The following is a 17,974-nucleotide window of genomic DNA, read 5'->3' as shown; positions in this document are numbered from 1 at the left end:
AAGTCTTCCCTATATAGAGGAGGTTTAGGGCCAAAATTTACTAAAGAAAAACAATGAAATTAAGGATTAAGGTCTACAAATTCCAACTTTCAACACTTAGACATTCAGTTTAGCTCAAATGTTCTCTTTAATGTGATCTTAGATTATTTTACAAAGGCTTCAATGTTCTTTAGATTTTTTAAAGCTCAGACCACTTTACAGAGTTTGTTTGGTGGTTAGTTTTCAGGTGGGTGGGGTTGCACTGGGGAAGTGGACTCATTACCTCAGTATTTTTTAAATCATGACTACTGTTATAGCCAAATAATAAAACAGGCCCTCATACCTACATTCAAATATTTGCAGGGATTCCTTGTCTGTCGCGTTTAAGTGACAATCTAAAAACTTGGATTCCGTGGTGAATACAGGCAGTCAGCTGTTCTATACGGTGTTCTATACGGCGAGGTCTCCTTGTTTCCGACGGTCCATGAACGCATCAGTAACATGCATGGTAACCGGGGCGGTTCTATGTTTGATAGAGCTGGGCGTGGGCTCGACACTCCTCATCCCCTCTGCTCTCTGTGGAAGCACATTGTTCAACGCGGGCTCATTTTACCCAGAACCAATGAATGCCTTGGTGCATTTTAGCCACTGAAAATTAAACACTTTATCGGGACACAATACGGTGCAGATATCCGAAGACGGCGGGAAGCGGACCAAGAACATTTTGTTTCCTACTGATTACAGCTGAGAGGCAACAGAGTTGAAAGATTTTTCTTCTTCTTCTCCGGCAGACGAAACGTCGCTCTTGTCGCTAATTAGACCTCTGCTTGTTGTAAGTATGCACTGCACATTCCTGTGTCCGAAATATGTCGGCAGTGACTGTTTTTTTGTCTAATGGTTACCGCTTTCAAACGCTTTCAGTGGTTTTTGGGGGGGCACCGCTGGAGATTGCGGTCCACTGTTAAAACATGTTAGCTAGCTATCATAACATTTGAATTCACGCCCGGCGAGCTTTATATGTCGAGCTCAACAACTCACGCTTGCTTTGTAGTCTTGGCTACATGTATGGGGAATTACACAGGATATGAATTTAACCTACACCTCAGCTTTCAGCTATCTATTAAGACAAACAGTGTCTGTGCAGTTGGGGTGTTGTAACGTTAACTTGGCCATGGAGGAATAACATTACCTCGCCGTGGGTTTCCCCATCTTCTCACTTTAAAATAGAAACCGAAGGCGTTCATGTGAACACAGCAACACTGGGGATTTTACTTTCTGTATTTTTGTCCAGTGTACAGACATTGTTGAGTGTGAGGCTGCTGCTGCTGCTGCCGATAGTGGCCACACAGACAAGTAACGTTAGGGTGACGCCCCGTCACACTGAGTAAAAACCTGAATGTATCACTGCGGAAGTTAGATTCCATTACAAGGCATTTAGAAAGCTGACATCGGATTATTTCTTCTCTGGAAGCTGCCAAACTGTGCAGCAAGTTTAAAAAGGTAGAAGATGGCAGAGACAGCACTAATTTTTAATTGGCTATCACTCAGATTATTGCTAAAGGGGTTGTTGGACTGATGCAAAAACAATCCAGCCATCCCAAAGTGAGGTAAATCTGTGGCAGAATTCACTGTAGTCATCATGTAAAGTAGAGCTAACATTTAAGTTAGAAACAAATCAAAACGTGTTTAAGTTATTGTTGTTTTTTTGGCATATGATTGTGACTGACAGCTGTTCACATCTCATCTTTCTATCCACCACATCACTACTTAAAGGTAACAATAGTTGGTTGGAATACATTGGACAGCATGGGCTCCATTAAAGAGGTCCAGTGTCAGGCGTGTGAATTTGACATCAGCCTCTGTAGCGTTCAGAGTGAAGGCAAGAATTTAGGCAGCTGGAAAACAGCTGGAGGTAGTCCAGCCAGTGATAGAGGTGTGATGTTAATCTCTTGTCCCTTTCTCTGAACAGCTGTAGCCTGGGTGGTGCCCAGCTGCATGCCAAAATAAGTGTGATTCTTCTGGATACCAGGAATTCACAGATTCCAACTTTTCACATTCATTTCACTCACTTGGCGGGTTTTAATTTGTTTAATGTGACAGCTTGAGACTGAGAAATCGCTCAGGGTATGCTCTTGGGTATACTCTACTTTGTTGTTTTCTTTTAGTGAGTGAGTATGATTGTGAATACAGTACATTTCAGATTTCATGTGTAACACAGATTTCCTGATTCACTCCTGTTTGAGTCACTCATCCACAAATACTAATGCAGTCATATACAGTTGTCATCACATGGGATGTTGAATCCTCACCCAGAAGGGGTGTTTTATATATCAAACACTGTCATACTCCTGACGTGATGTTGTTGTTTCTAAGTCTTTAGGTTAGGGAGGTTAATTATTTTTTCTTTGGTTAACTGACCCAACTTTTGGTTGGATCTCCTACAGGTTGTCCGGCAGCTGTGTGACCCACAATAGTGTTGTCACACGCACTCACAAACTAAAACAACTGGACAAAATTCCTCTGATTGCGCAAAAAAAAAAGACCACTGATGAGTTTCAGGGTGTTTGGTGTCTGATGATAAGCCCCATGGCTCCTCTAACTGGCAGGCCTTTGTGTGGAGGTCAGCTGGCCTTTTCATCTCTGCTGCTGCCTCCACCGTCTCACCCTACCCAACAAGCTGAAAGGATGACCCAGTGGGGAAAAGGTCACTTGTACTCTAGTGCCTTTAAGAGCAGCTTGTTTAAGCATGCACGCAGATACACACACACACACAGATGCACGCAGCAACTCTTAATATAAATGTTTGTAAGGGAGAAAATGTGGGGAGGAGGAATTGTTTATTAAAGGATTTGCCCTCAAGATTCTCTTTGAGCAAAATCATAGTTTCATTCATGTTTCAGTGTTTTTTCTGACTTCCTGCCCCAGAGGAGGACTTAAATGGATAGTGCTGCTTTAATAGTGGAACATCTAGAGTTTATAGACTTTGCAAGAATTGCATAAAGTCCTCACGTACTTGTTTCATTGGCCTCAGACAGCAGAGTAGTGATTCCTCAGCTGCCGGTCAACACTAATGTTTGGATGCCGTTTAGGAGGATGATGTCATTGGAGAGCAGTGGGAGGGTGCGGTGGGCTATCGGGGCTCCAGGATGGGTCTTGGAGCCTCAGTATTCGACCGTGATACCTCCCTAGAGAGGGTCTCCTTACCATCATCGCTCCATTAAAAATCTATTATCTCTGCAGTGGGCTTGTGGCTCTGCCAGTATGGATCCTTTAACCAATTAAGAACTTTAATGGAGAGCAGGATGCATGTTGAGGAGGATGGCCATTCATGTGCCCTCCCTCTTGCATCATGTGTTTTGAAGTGATGGAGTTGTTTTCCAGGTTATAGGAAAAAGTAAAGACATGTTTATTGGCTGTAGTTATCAGAGCTATGCAGCTGAATTAGTTGAGGGGAAATGCTTGAGTATGTTGAGCATTTTCATTATTGATTTTCTTATACATTTTTCAGTTTCCAGGTCGACCCCTCCCTCCCTCCTTTGGTTTTCTGTGCCCTTGGCATATAGTAAGAGCAGCCCTCTCCCTCCCTCTGTCGCCCTCAGACACTCTCCTCCCATCACCCCTCTTGCTGCTCTGTACTCGCACCCTCCGTAAGCTGTCATGTAAGATTATCCTCCTGGTCCAGGCGGGGCTCTTGGGTTTCAAAACGAACTGTTAATTTCCCAGGCTGGAGGTGGCGAGCTATAAATAACCCTAAACACAGACATACTGTATGGTGCTCCTTGATCAAAAGGGGAACAGCTTTGAGAAGGTTTCGGGGACTGTGGAATGGAATAGATCAGCGACTTGTAGACGAAACTGCAGCTATAGCCTGTCTCAGAGTCATGTATTTGACAGTGGTAGTAGGAGGCTTGCTCTGTTCATCTTTGCTGTAGGATTATTCGTTTGTCAGATATGAAGTGGCACATTGCGTGTCCTCATCGTTGCTGTACGTATGTTTTTACAGGTGTACTTGTGCATGTGCAAATGTGGCCAACTGTCGCACGTCTGGGGGCAATTAAGGATTTTGCAGGTTAACCATGCACTGACAGTAATTACTGTACAGTATGAACATCTGAACTGCAGAGAAGGACATGACACCGCTATAAGGGCAGGACAGCCATCTGTGTGTACAAAACCAAAAAAAAAGCGTAAATGAAAAGTTCTCGTGCTTCATCCCCATGTGTGGATGAATTATGTAAAAAAGATTGATGCTTTCACTGATAATTATTATCTCCAGCTGCTGTGTCCTCGTCCCTCCTCTCTATCGCCTCAAAGACCAGCTCTGAGCCCCCCACTGACAACAAGTGGCTCAGAGAAAGCCACAGCATCACTATCAATGATTAATTTTTGCCATTCATCTCCATATGTATGTGTGGATTATTAATCAGCTGCTGACTTGGCCTAGTTTGTGAGAAGATGGCACGGCTGTCTGTTTTCCTTCCTCCAGTCTCCCGGTAGCGGGCGCGGGTGTGTTGAATTAGCATTTTAGGCTGTAAATTTTCAATCGTTTGGCAGGTGTACACTCGAGATCTGGTTATGTGGAAGAAACACGGCAACCAAGCGTGTCAGAATCTGGAGAGATGTGGGTGTGTGAGAGAGTGCTGGTGTCAATCTCTTTTTGTTTTTATTTGTGTGTGTGTGTCCTATATTTTCCATCTTAACTGCTTATCAGTTCAATTCGGTGCACTTATTCAGCATGAAAGTTCATAGAAAATAAAGAAAAGGTTTCTATTGAGTTAAGTTTAGATCTGTATTGGTGATTAAAAGGCGTATATCATCATGAGCATTGCCTTGACATAGTAGTGAAGCAGGCATTGAACTTAAATGTATGAGTAAAGTTTGGGTTAGGCATGTACACTGGAAGGGTTGGGAAAATCTGATTAACCAGTAACGTAATTATTACATTTATTGTACAGATTTATCTCCAAATCTTTATGTAATCCATGCTAGTGTTAAAGCCATCACTTGATTGAATAGTTAAGTTAGTGACAGAAGAGTAATCAGCATTCATTTTTATATTTTAAAATTGTAAAAGCCATTTGTCATTTTATATTTTTGAAGCTGATACCGATATTTCAGAGTTTTAAAAAATTCTGGTAGCAATATATCAGCCGATTATTGAACATAAACATTTAAACTCTTAGACGCTGTCTGATAATTACGAAACAATTTCTAAATTACCTCAATCTTTGACATTTCTGTACTCTCATTTCTTGTATTTTTAATCTGAAATATCCACCAATCCTGATGTGTCTGTGCCAGTATTAATCAGTAATGAACACAATCATTGAATCTAGTAATGTCAAAAAGATGCATATCAATACTGAATATTTTAAACAGTTTCAATAGTCATTTTCTGTAGTATTGATACACAGGTACCAGCTGCACTTTTTGCTCTCTCCTCATGTTAATGCATACCACAGTCATTCTGCTGTTCTCTGCTACTAACCAAGAAAAAAATAGTCGTCGTTATGATGTTTGAATCCTATGCCCTCAATGGTACTTTTCCCCATAATATCGAAAATGGTATCGGCTGGTTTTCAAGGTATTGTATTGGAGAGAGAAATTCCAGTATCATGACAGCACTAGTTGCAGCCATGATGGCACACCCATCGTCTCCTGAAAATCCTCCTTCTCTTTTCCCAATGACCAGTCTATGATTTAACATTTCATTTTGTGTCCATGCTCTTTCCATCACATTAACCCAGCCCCGATGTGAATCCTTGCCCTGTCTCGAGCCGGTAGCCAAAGGTGTTCCGGCGTCTGTCTGCCCCTGCACAAGTCTCTCCGCACAGCTGCTGTTTATTTGGTTAAAGGAGGCTGCGAGGAGCGAGGCTGGCTCTGCTGCGGCTCTGCCACAGTCTCTGTACTCCAGCCAGGGCGGGCTGCACTGTGTACCAGGTTGATTTATTTACAGTGAGGGAAAAAGGAAGCTAAATGTTTGGCCGCAAGATTGAGGGGTCAGGATAATTCCCTTCCTGTTGTGCTTGAGAATTATAGCAGCGAGGGTGTTTTTACAAGGAGGCCATTGTTGATATTGGTGACGGTGTTCAGAGCTACCTGTTCCATTAAGGTGAGCAATGGCTTATGGCGTCGAGGATGCTTTGCAAGAACAGGAGTGTGTGTGTGTCTGTGTGATTGAATGAGAGCGGCTAAATGGCCGTGTCTTAAGTTAGCAAGACTGCTTTCCTGTCAATCATTAACATCAGTGAGCCAGTCGTAGTCTAAGCTAATGTTAGTCTGCCCCCTCATCAGCACAACAACACACATCTCAGACACAAATAAGTTTTTCACAGATGTGCACGCAGATTTCACTAATACACCACCACCCTAAGAGACAAATATAGGTGCATGTCATTACTCTTCACTCCACATGACTGCATTGCCTCAATACGTGTAGTTTTCTTTCAATGCTTTGCATGTTGTCGTTTCAGTCAACTGTCCAAAGGATGCATTCATGTCACGAGTTACCCCTCTCTTATTCTACAAGATTCTCCCCAGCTGTGTGTGTGTGTGTGTGTGTGTGTGCTCCCTTGGGAGAGAAAGCACAAGAGAGAGGGTGTGTATGTGTTCTGCTCAGGCTGGCTAACGCGCCAATGTTCACTTCTCTGTAGTGAGCAAGGACTCAGGAGTTTGCCTAACAGAGCTACACGGAGTGCATTTTATGTTAGGGATGACAGTCAGTGCCCTGCAGAAGGTAAAACAGCATATGTGACCCGTGGTGCTCATGAAATCCTGACAGATTGATTACACACTCTAGCAGGTGGTGCAGGTTAGTGATTTTCTTCTTGAGCTCACTTAAGGAACATTCAGCAAAGTGAGACACTGTCGATGAACAGGCCGAGATGCTTAACCACGCGTGACCTTATTTTACTCTGACCTGCTACAACTGAATACGAGAAATGCGACAGACTACTTTTGAGGAACAGAAATTTAAGGCAGCTATGGGTGTTAGGGTGATGCAGATGTAGGTAAGGGTGTCGAACAAGGTATAGCATGATTTGAATGTCATCACTGTAAGTTGAGTTTGAAAGTGGCATTGACTTTTTAATTAAATTCAAAGTATAAAAGCGTAAAAATGTCTGAAGTTGAATTTTTGGCCAAACAGAAAGTGAAACTATCTATTCTGAGGCGTACAGGAATCCCAGTGATTTTCCTCTGCACTCTGATATCAGAGATGACATCGCTGTGATGACATCACCCGACCACTCATTGTTGTCTGCATGATGTCAAACCATCACTGTAACCACGAGAGGCTCCTGCGGTTGCCATGGGCCTCCAGCAGACTTAACCTGTGGTTAGCATAGGTTTGGCCACACTAGCCCTAGCTTGTACTGCATTTAATCTGTCAGAATCTCCATGAGAGCTTCATGTCTTACTTGCTCTGACTCATCATGTGCCAGCATGTCTGCCACAGGGCTGGCATCAGGTCATTTTCAGGTCATAAATTTGGTAAGTTTGTGGTAAATTTGCAATAAGCTGAGTCATGCTTTGCCCCTGTATGTAATGGAAACGCCCATATGACTACTTTTGCTACCCACTGACTCAACACGCCTGGAATTTTACTGGCCAGCGGTGTTGTAAGGGTGGTGGTGATGACAGGGCATGGACATACATGCATGGTTCCAGCTAACTCGATAGTTGACATTGTGATAGTATAATTGGCATTTTCTGCCAGTTTTCACACACCTGATCTTTCTGATGAAATCTGGGAAAGTTGTTCTTCATTGCTAGCCTCCTCCTGTAAAGATGAAGGTGTTACCCATCCTCTTGACAACATCTCAATCTGAGTTATAGAAAATACTCATCACAACTAAATTATTTCAAAACCTGCTTTCAATAAATGGTTTCTTAGATGTTTAGCACTGTGAGGTGAAAGGTGAAAACTTGCTTTTAACATTCTTTTTTGGATGATTAAGCAAAATTTTGCACCTCTTTCCAAGTCTGAATTCTACTTTAAATTTCACCTGTTGATGCTGGAAGTGCTTCACTTGCCTTATTCTGCTTCCAGATACCATCCATAGGTCCATAAATTCAAGTAAAGGTAATGTTTGCCTGCGTTGTGTAAGTTTAGCCAACAGAATATGGATATCACTTATGTTTTCTCAAGAGGCCGACATGTTTCTTTAATAACATGCCTTGATTTATAGTCAGGGCGGCCCTGTTACATCGACTAGACCTCTTAAGTGGGTTCAGTGGGTCCATAGGGGACAACTGCAGGCACACCTGGAGTCATAAAATCCTCTTTTAGGCCTCTCATTCTGTTGCTATGGATTGATCCCGATGGTGAAGCAAGGCAAACCAACAAACAGCTCAAAGCATTAGCTTAGCTTTGTTAGCAATAGTGAATACTGACTATTGAAAGGCAGACTGGTGCTGATCCTTTTGAGAGACACATTTTACTCTTTGAAATCGTTTCATTCACTGTGTTTCTGTCACTGCTCTATTTTTGTGTTTTTAAAAAATTTGATATTCCTGGCGACTGTCACCTTGGGTTCAAAGTTAGACATCAGTAATGTGAAGCCTCAGTGATGAGGACCAGTCTGCCAGTGTCATGCCCCCTTCTTTCTCTCCCCTCGCTGCCTCTGTAGCTCTCCCTCTCGTGCACACTCTCTGCTGCTCACACTGAGCGGGAGAGCATTGGAACATTGAGTACCTTCAGCACATTTTTCACATTCCCCTTTGAGGGTCTCAACCTCAGCCCCCACTACACACACACAGACAGACACACTGCAAAACACACACACAAAAAAAAACCACTAATGTTTCTCACCACTGGGCAGCAATAGTTGCGGACCACATCATGACAGTCCAGTGGCAGAAATTAGCCTGCAAAGGCTCTGTGTGTGCCTGTTTTCTGCTGATGTCTCTAGTCAGACTGCTAACCTGCACCTTTCTGTCTCCCTTTCTTCTCTCCAGCAGCGGTGTGTGTGGTGAGCAACAGCGGCAAAGATGACGGAGTACAAGCTGGTGGTAGTGGGAGCTGGAGGCGTGGGCAAGAGTGCACTCACCATTCAGCTCATCCAGAACCACTTTGTGGATGAATATGACCCCACCATAGAGGTATGACTCTCTTCTGCATGTTCTGCAAATTATCCTCGTGGGAGGCTTCTTGGGTGTTGGGGTGGGAAGGTAGACAGGGGATGATTGGATTGTTAAAAAAATAAAGCATTTCCAGCTCTCCCTTGAATTGTTGTGTGGTTATACACTACTTTTACACCTATGTGGGAGACGTGCATGCTTTAATCTGTGTTTTATACACATGTCCAGTCCCTCAGTCACTGCTGAGCAATATTGCCTGGACCCTACTGCGACGACAGCTCACTCTAAATCAAGCTAATTCAATTAGGTTAATTTAATTAAATTAATCGAATGTCTGTGGCGATTCTCCAACTGATCAGGCCTGATAGAAATTCCTAAATTTCTTTTTAGGATAAATATTTCTTCTGACATTCTGTAATTCTTATATTTTCCTGAAAACAAGATGCTGGAAAAAGATTGCAGACATTGCAAAGAGGCCAGTGAGAATGTTTTCTCCTCTCTTTTTTCCCTCTCCACACTCTCCCTCTCTTTCTCACCACGCCTGCCTCTGGCCAGACAATGTCCTTTTTGTGTATTTGCATTCCTGGCCCCTATGCTCTAACAAACAAAGGGACGGCACTCCATGTTTTTGTGGCTGCGTGTTGGAAGGCTAAACATTGGCTCCAGTACCCTGGTCCTCTGATCTCTAGATGTGCGTTTGACCCGGAAGTGGACGGAGAATTGGTAACGGATACCAGTCATACCCGTATCCGTATGAACATGCGCCTAAACCATAGATCTGTTTTGCATTTCCACTGTAGACAGTACTCTTAAATGTAGGCGGGGTTGTTACCAGATGGTAAGCTCTTAACTGTATTTGCTCTTAACCAATGATGCGGGGGAACCTCTGCACCTCGTTGACCATCAACAGACGGGGTTGTGCAACAATTTCACAACAAAATAGAACAGACTGAAGTCTTTAGAGTTTCCTTCACAGTCGATGGGATGTATTAAAAATAGTGGGTTTATGCTTTCTGCATCGATTCCTTGGTAGGCAAGAGTGTTAAATCTCTCTGTTGACCAGTCAACAGACTGCAGTGTTTGTAGATCCACCTTTTAGTATCGGACCAGTGTGCTTGGTAACGAAAAACGGGACAGAACAGAACAGTTCTACTGGTTTCATCCACATTATTTGGCAGTGGGAACACAAAAATAAGTCTTCTAATGTGTGATGAACTGAACTGAACCAGACTGCTTGGTGGAACCGAGGCTTTTGTATATGGACATGCTACTTAGCACTGAGTGGCCAAGGATGTAACAACCTCAGTGAGCTGCATTTGCCTCAGATTCCACCTGAACCATCTGTTTTGTGTCTGACTTTTGTTACAGGTCTCTCACTCACATATTTTTACCTCCTCTCTAAATGTTGGCCTCTCTCCCTTCTTTTTCTGCAGGACTCGTACAGGAAACAGGTCGTGATTGACGGGGAGACCTGCCTGCTAGACATCCTGGACACTGCAGGTCAAGAGGAGTACAGCGCCATGAGGGATCAGTACATGAGGACAGGAGAGGGTTTCCTCTGTGTCTTCGCCATCAATAACACCAAGTCTTTCGAGGACATTCACCAGTACAGGTGTGTGTGTATCAGTGAGGCAGAGGACGAGGGTTTGGGTTTAGGGATGCAGGCGCATCACAAATCACGACATTGAGCATCGTGAGATCTGTCGTCTCAGATGTGAACACAAGTATTTGCTGGTGGGATCACAGACAGGTCGGGGTGGAGTTCAGACACAAAATCATCCCTGTTAGTTCTAAGGTTCTGCATGTGTGTGTTTGTAAATGCAGTGTGCGTTTGCAGGGACTCCCACGGGGTCTGGATAGAGAGGGGTGTGTATACGTATGTGTGCCAGCTCTCTGCAGTAGTTGGGTGATGTCATGCTGTAGCGTTTAACACGGCTAAAGAAAGCTTAGCCCCCAACTGGAGGATTACAGCACGATGCCAATGAAATCGATCCTGACTCAATTAGAGGAGCGGGGAGAGGTAGCACTTTCAAGGACAGGGAAGGAGACAGATAGGGAGGGAGGAGGGAGGGAGAGATTCAGCTGGAGATGACAGTGTTCTCTCTCTTTGCCACATTTTGTCTTTCTCATCACATTAGACACCCACTTGCCAGTTGTGTGCACGTGGCAAGTAAAAGAGGCTGCGTATTTACTTTGCCACCTCTTCTACAGATATGAAGGATTTTTTTTTGAGTTTCTTACATTTATTTGGCTTGCTGCCATTGCAACCCAGCCTTTTTTGTGCTTTGCTTTAACACAACTGGTAGTATCACTGTAAAAGCATTACGCAACTTGAGAAAGCACACATGGGTCTTTGGTTGGATGCTGGAATAGGTGGCAGCCCAGCTAGAGCTCTTGATTTATTTTAAGATCTGTTTTGTGTTTTACTGGCAAAAATAGTCAGAGGGATTTTAGCAAAACTTCTGCTCTGCTGTTGGCACATGCTGGCAAGGTACCTGCGTAGAACTGAGCAGTGCATCTTGATTTTTTTCTTGAATGTGAACCAGCCAGCATTATTTTATCAAATGCACCAAATATCTTCTTTTTTAACATTCTTGATGACCTGCCTCACCAGCATATAACTAGGCAATGGTCTAAACGGGGCAACATGTCTGCTGTGACATCAGGACTCAGAGCAACTGTGGTCATGAACACCATCAGCAGTGTTGACTGCAGATGGGCAGAGCTGACTGTAGCAGACGCATCCTGCTGTACTGTAGCTTAGGGAGAAGAAGGGCTGAGCTGATAGATTGATCTGACCCACTCCTCTCACTCAGTTCCCCCTGGCTGCCTGGCGTTTGGCGCTGGCTGCTGTAGTGATGAGGTAATGCTGTTCGCCGCCTGCCTGTTGTCCATCCCTCCCTCCCCCTCCCTCCCTTCCTCTCCACATCCCTCCTTCAGCAGTGCAGCACAGCCCAGCACCGGCGGGCCCCGGCTCTTCCTCAGGGTCCTAGAGCTCCCTGGGTGGTTGGCTCTCCAGTGGTGGAGCTGCTGTTGTTTATGAAGCAGGGAGGATCCCAGACGAGAGACATGTCACTGTGACTAAACGCAGTGTTGGGGCAGGTTAAGGAAACAGACAAAAGTTTTGCAATTAAACGGCAATTTCTCTTTTTCTGCAATTCACAGAGAACAGATTAAACGTGTAAAGGACTCAGACGATGTTCCCATGGTGCTTGTGGGCAACAAATGTGACCTCCCGGCACGCACGGTGGACACAAGGCAAGCCCAGGAACTTGCCCGCTCCTATGGTATCCCTTACATCGAGACCTCTGCCAAAACACGACAGGTAGGTAGTGAACAAGAAGCACACACCCACAGTCTCTCCCTCTATCTCTGGTATTTAAAATTACCTTTAAATTTTGCTGATATTTTCATTTTTCCTCCCATCTTTTCAAGCCACAAAACACAGATTCTTTATAAATCTGAAGTCCCCTCTGTATCGCATCATGCTATAAACAAGTCATGACAGTGGGCTCCAGTATGGGCTCTGTGATTTTACATTTTGCATGTGAATTCAAGCACATGAAGAGCAGTGAATGGCCCGTGGTGTGATGTGATTTGTGTTGCTGGAAACAATTTATTATGCTGCAGGCAATGACTCATAGCCAGGTTACCTTGGCTTGAGAACAGTGCTACAGTATTTGAGAGGCTTCGTAAGGACAAGTCGCAGCACAGCTCCCACTGTCTCTGACTCACTGTCACACATTATGAAGGTACATACAGATTCTCGCATTCATCCCTGAACTCGCAGAAAGTCTGTCATTCAAACAGAGCAGCATGCAAAGAACCAAGAGACGACTTCTTTCTAGACATTATGAATTCTCGATTAATGGCATCTGAAATATCAGGGTTGCCATGGTGATGTTGCCAGGCCCTTTCACTGGCGACTACACCTGAGAGGTTTGCTGTCAGTTGTAGAGAGTGCATGCAGTGAACTCCACTTGTGATTGACCATTGTGCGAGTCCAGATCTTTCCGTAACCTTTCTGTGTGCTTACAGGGAGTGGAGGACGCCTTCTACACACTGGTTAGGGAGATCAGACAGCATAAGCTGAGGAAGCTGAACCCACCGGATGAAAGTGGTCAGGACTGTATGAGCTGTCGCTGTGTGGTATCGTGATGCAGGTGAGACACAGAAATTTCTCTCTCTTTGATAGCTATATAGTTACATGGGAAGTCTCAAAAAAAAAAACATAAAAAAATTTTTTAATCAAAAAATAAGGCCTTAGTTGACATTTAAGTGTCTTAACCTTTTAAAATCTGGAGTCACATCACTAGTGTTGCTTTCTGACGCCTATAGCAAGTACTTAAACCTTTGAACCTTGAGGAAATTGGTGTGATATCTTTTATAAACATTGTACGATGAGCAACTTAGTAAGAAATGTCCCACAGATTGCAAAAAAATAAAAAATAAAAAGAAATAAATAGGGTAAAAAAGCTACAAAAACTACAGTAGATTTATAATTATTATATATTTTCAATAATGTCACAGAATTCTTATAATTTTTAAGCACCTTTTCCAAGTCATTTCCCTGTTTGTTTGTTTGTTTGTTTTTATCTGTTCTTAGCTTTTTTTCTTTTCTTTTTTTTTAAATTTTCTCTTTCACACCAATTTCTTGATAATTTTTTGGCTCATTTCTTCTTTCATTGCTCATTGCCTTCTCCCCACATTTTTAAAAGAAGCCAATTTGCGTAGGTTTCAAAGGGTTAAATCAATCCTTGAAAAGTTTTTAAAATGCTAAGACATAGAAAGTAGGATTTTATTAATCTTTTTTTTCTGACTTTGCATAGGAAAATCTCAAAATAATTAGTACCGTCAATTTTTTAAATTTATTTGTAACGAATTTTCTGAATGTCTCTCACATGAACGTCATGCAGATCAGGACAGCGTAACCAGCAGCACTCATTTTGTTTCCGGCTGGAATAGCTATCATTGTACCCTGGATGACACGGGGAAGTTTAAATTCAATGCAAATTGGCTGTTTCACCAAGATTTCATGACATGGCTAAAACTGGAACAAGGCAATCCAGTTGCAGTTTTTCAAACTCAGCACAATGAAGAAATCCAGGCAGTGGTTTTCTACATGCAGAGTGAGAAACATAAAATTAGCCCCTTTTCCACTGCAGGAATTTTTTTCATTTACCTGGGATTTTGAAAAACCTCAGCGCGTTTCCACCGAAACTACCCAGTGAAAAAACTTTCTCTCAACCCCAAACTTTCCCTGAAAAAAGTACCTAGTAGATTACGCGGAATTCTTGAGGGGCGGGGCGGGGCTGTGTGCTGAAGAACGCTGATTGGTGCTCTTACACTTGCAGTGTTCCGCACTTCCTGGCACGGACAGCTGCTGCAAACTTTCATTTCTACAAGCTTCACTTTGTTTGTGTCGCTGAACTCCTCCACACACATACACATCCACACACACACACATACACAAAACGCGACACAGTAATCACGCTAAATCTAAGACATTTTCTTTGAGGTGGGGTGGAAATGCAAACCACACAGATTAGCAGGAATGATTTTACCCAGGTAAATAAATTCCTGGTAATAAAAGTTCCTGGAAATGTTGGTGGAAAAGGGGCTATAGCCAAGAAAATGTGCCAACCAGCACCAGGTGTTTCTCGGTCCTGTTCTACATGACGTCTGTTTATGTTGTTTTTCTTCAGTTTTGATAAAATTGGTCTTAATTTTCATTCCGAGTGGCAGTAAAAAAAGTTTTAAATCTACCTTGTCTTAAGCTACATAAACCCTGTATGCTGGAACTTGTATGCCTTTTATGTGTATCACTGTCTGTTGTAGGTGTAGAAACATCTTGCTCAGTTTAACTTCTCACTATGTCTCAGTTTCCCCAGAAGTATAATATAAAATGGTGCTAACATCTGTCTCCCTCTTGTGTCGTTTGATTCCCCAGCTGACGTTTGCACGTTGAGGAGAAATGCTACAGCGCGTAGTGGCAGCATGGACTTAAAGATAGAACGATAAAAACAACTCAATGATGAAATATAAACTTTTTCAAAAAGAGGATGATTGAAGCAAAAGCTCTCAAGGAAACCACCAGAGCTGACTGAACCATAGACCTTCATGGAAAGGAGGATTTTGGACTGTTGCCCAAGTGGCTACCTGAACTGGCCCGGTCCGGTCCCGTTTTTTTGGTCCACACGTCGACCTGTGAGCAACTCCACTAATGACTCTTTGTCAACTCCAGTGTGGTCTCGCTGGGTAGCTCAACAAAGTTTCCTGCTAACTTATTGTTTTCAGTCTCAACACTGGTCTTAAAGGGGGTGTCTCGGACCCCCTCCCACCTTGAAAGCCTAATTCCACTCCCCCCCTGCCTGCCCACTGGAAGGACTGACCGTCTTAAAAAGGAAAGGACTGGAATGGACGTTTAGTTGCCCCAAACACCTCTCACACAACCCCCCCCCCCACCCCACCCCACCCTCCATCTTGCTCTACCTGCCTTTTGGTTTGCCTCGAACGGCTGTGTAGTCCCCTCATCATTACTGGATCCAGGGGGTGGAGGCTGACATGGGAGTGACTTTAATTTGTTGTTGTTTAACAGTTAGCCTCGCTGTACAAAATCCTTTGATTTTGTTTTTGATAATGGAACATTTCATTTGTGATTTGCAGAATCTGAAAGTCACAGAGCAATATGTGAGCAGATCGCACCTGGTTTGACATTTTTCACGACCTGTAGTTGGAATTCCTTTTGGGATAGAAATGTTGGACGGAGAGTATAAAGATGGGTGAATTTTCCAGAATGCAGCTGCCTTCTCTCTTTACAGGCGTTTTCTTTGCTACAGTAAGAGTTGTCTTTGTGGAATAATAATAGTAATGGCTAGTGTACGTATGTTCTGGTGCAATAGGATTCTTCACTGTCCAATTTACACAAAGTATTGGGAATAAACCACCTGTCATTGCTACTTGTTTTACTTTGGTTTAGGACGGAGGGGGTGCTGTGCATGACGATGTAGTTGTTGTCTCTCCAGTCGCTGAAGCTGGAGAGGTTGCCTGTAGAATAGGAGGAGAGCCCTGTACTTGTACAGTTACACAATGACAGGTTATGGTTTTAAACAAAATGACAACCAGTTGATTTCTCTTGCGTTGCATTTCAGTAGCTGTACGCTGTACAACTCTTATTTACGACACGGTGATCACAGCTATTTTCACATCGCAAGAATCATTCTTTGTGGATTTTAAGGCTCAGGAATCAGGGTCCAGGAACGTCTCACCCGACAGTCCCGGAAACCAGAGTTAAGGATGTCACCGGTTAGCTTTGCAGAGCGTAACGCACAAGTCCTGCCTCAGAGTCGAACTTGAGTTTTTCCACACACACCTCACTATCCTCAAACTGCTCCTCTCTCTCTCTTTCTCTCTGCCACCTCAGCTCTACAATGGAACAATAACAGTTCAGGTGCTAATCACGTCAGAACCATAGTTACTGTATATGTGGGACTATTGTGTGTGACAGGTGATGGATACCGGGTTATGGGAGTGCGTCGCTTTTTGTTTCTTAATACTGACTCGCTTGTGCTCGCCACAACTTCCATTAATTTGCTGCCTAAAATGAAAAAGACTGCTCCGTGTTTACTTTGCCTTATCTGTTAGCTAGTGTGTATGTACCTCATGTGTGCAGCGAGATGATTACGTGTTCTGTTGGCTGCATTGTTTTGTTTATGTTTGATTATGTGTGCAACTAAAAAAACAAACATAGAAGTGTGTTGAATTTAGACATGCGCTGTATAGAATTTGAAAGACAAGGCAAGCCTCTGAAAACACTACACTGATTTTTTTTTAAAGGTGTCTGTAATGGCATTTGCATCTGATTGTGATTCTCTAACAAGACGATAAAAAAAAAAGACAGTTTTAAGATCCCAGTATGAGCGACGTCTTGTTCTCATGAAGTGTCATTCCTATTACATCGGAACATGTGGTAGTGATTGCTAGAAATTGTTACTTTAAGTCCAAATTATACTTGAACGATTCAGAGAATCGGTCATGTATGATTATGTTCGGAGTTCCACACACTACAGGCAGGTTTTGACAACAAGCTTCAGATGCACACCTCAAAGACCTCTTCCATGAAAGACGTCAAATGTTATTTTTGCCTTTGTCTCCTCTTGTCAAGGGAAACAAAACCTTTATTTCTGACCTGATTTTGTACAGTTGAAGTGACTCTTTTTCACTCATAACATGGCTTAAAGAATCGGTTTAGTTACTGCGTGGATGATAGTGGTCAGTTAAGTGTTCATCTCTCTGCTCGGAGGAAGGATAAGAACTGTGAATGTGTTTGAGTCTTTAGATATTGTCTGAAAGAAGCCTCGTGTTTAAGATTTACATTTAAAATAATGCAGCAGATGATTTTCGGTCCCATTTTGGCTGTGTTGTTGCTAACTTTCATTTTTCACCTATTGTACTCAAACCTTTAAACGTGGGGGGAAAAGGAGTGTGGCGTTTGTTACCTGTAATTACAGTCCTGATAGTACACTTGTCCTCTCCCTGTCTTTAAACCGTACATCCATGATTATAATAATAATAATAATAATACATAGAATTCCACAAATCTGTGCGTTCAAATTCCCGTTTCATTCGACATATCGGCGTCATGTTGCCACAGGGACACTCCAGCCAGCAAAACCACAAGTATACATGTCAGAAAAAAACCTGGCGAGCATGACAAAGACTGTACGTAACGGACCACTGGGAGTTTTGCACAAGGATACAGTGGGCTTAAGGGCTTGTTTCTCCCTAGCAAACTGTGGATGGAGGTTTGGAAGGAATTTGTGAAAATGTCAACTGTTTAGCTATTTAAGATGTATTTACTCTTTGAAAATGTGGCAAATGTATTGCGGGACAGGAATAAAGATGTCAAGATGAA

At 43.1% G+C, this 17,974-nt stretch overlaps 1 protein-coding gene across 2 annotated transcripts; it reads left to right on the top strand.

The window, feature by feature from the left end:
* The first annotated feature begins 536 nt into the window (after positions 1 to 536).
* Positions 537 to 17,974, top strand: hrasb (HRas proto-oncogene, GTPase b). 2 transcript variants are annotated; one of them, XM_050073475.1, is made up of 6 exons: positions 537 to 811; positions 8,941 to 9,081; positions 10,494 to 10,672; positions 12,226 to 12,385; positions 13,099 to 13,223; positions 15,011 to 17,974. In XM_050073475.1, the coding sequence occupies exons 2-5, from the start codon at positions 8,971 to 8,973 to the stop codon at positions 13,216 to 13,218; spliced, it is 570 nt and encodes a 189-aa protein (XP_049929432.1). In that variant the 5' UTR covers positions 537 to 811; positions 8,941 to 8,970; the 3' UTR covers positions 13,219 to 13,223; positions 15,011 to 17,974. The 2 variants fall into 2 exon arrangements, with proteins under 2 accessions (XP_049929432.1, XP_049929431.1); XM_050073474.1 differs by having other exon boundaries at positions 538 to 811; positions 8,938 to 9,081.

The sequence above is a fragment of the Epinephelus moara genome, chromosome 20 (genome assembly GCF_006386435.1).
Source record: "Epinephelus moara isolate mb chromosome 20, YSFRI_EMoa_1.0, whole genome shotgun sequence".
NCBI lineage: Eukaryota > Metazoa > Chordata > Actinopteri > Perciformes > Serranidae > Epinephelus > Epinephelus moara.
The sequence above is the reverse complement of the archived record's forward strand: the minus strand, read 5'-3'. Positions and strand labels throughout refer to the sequence as shown.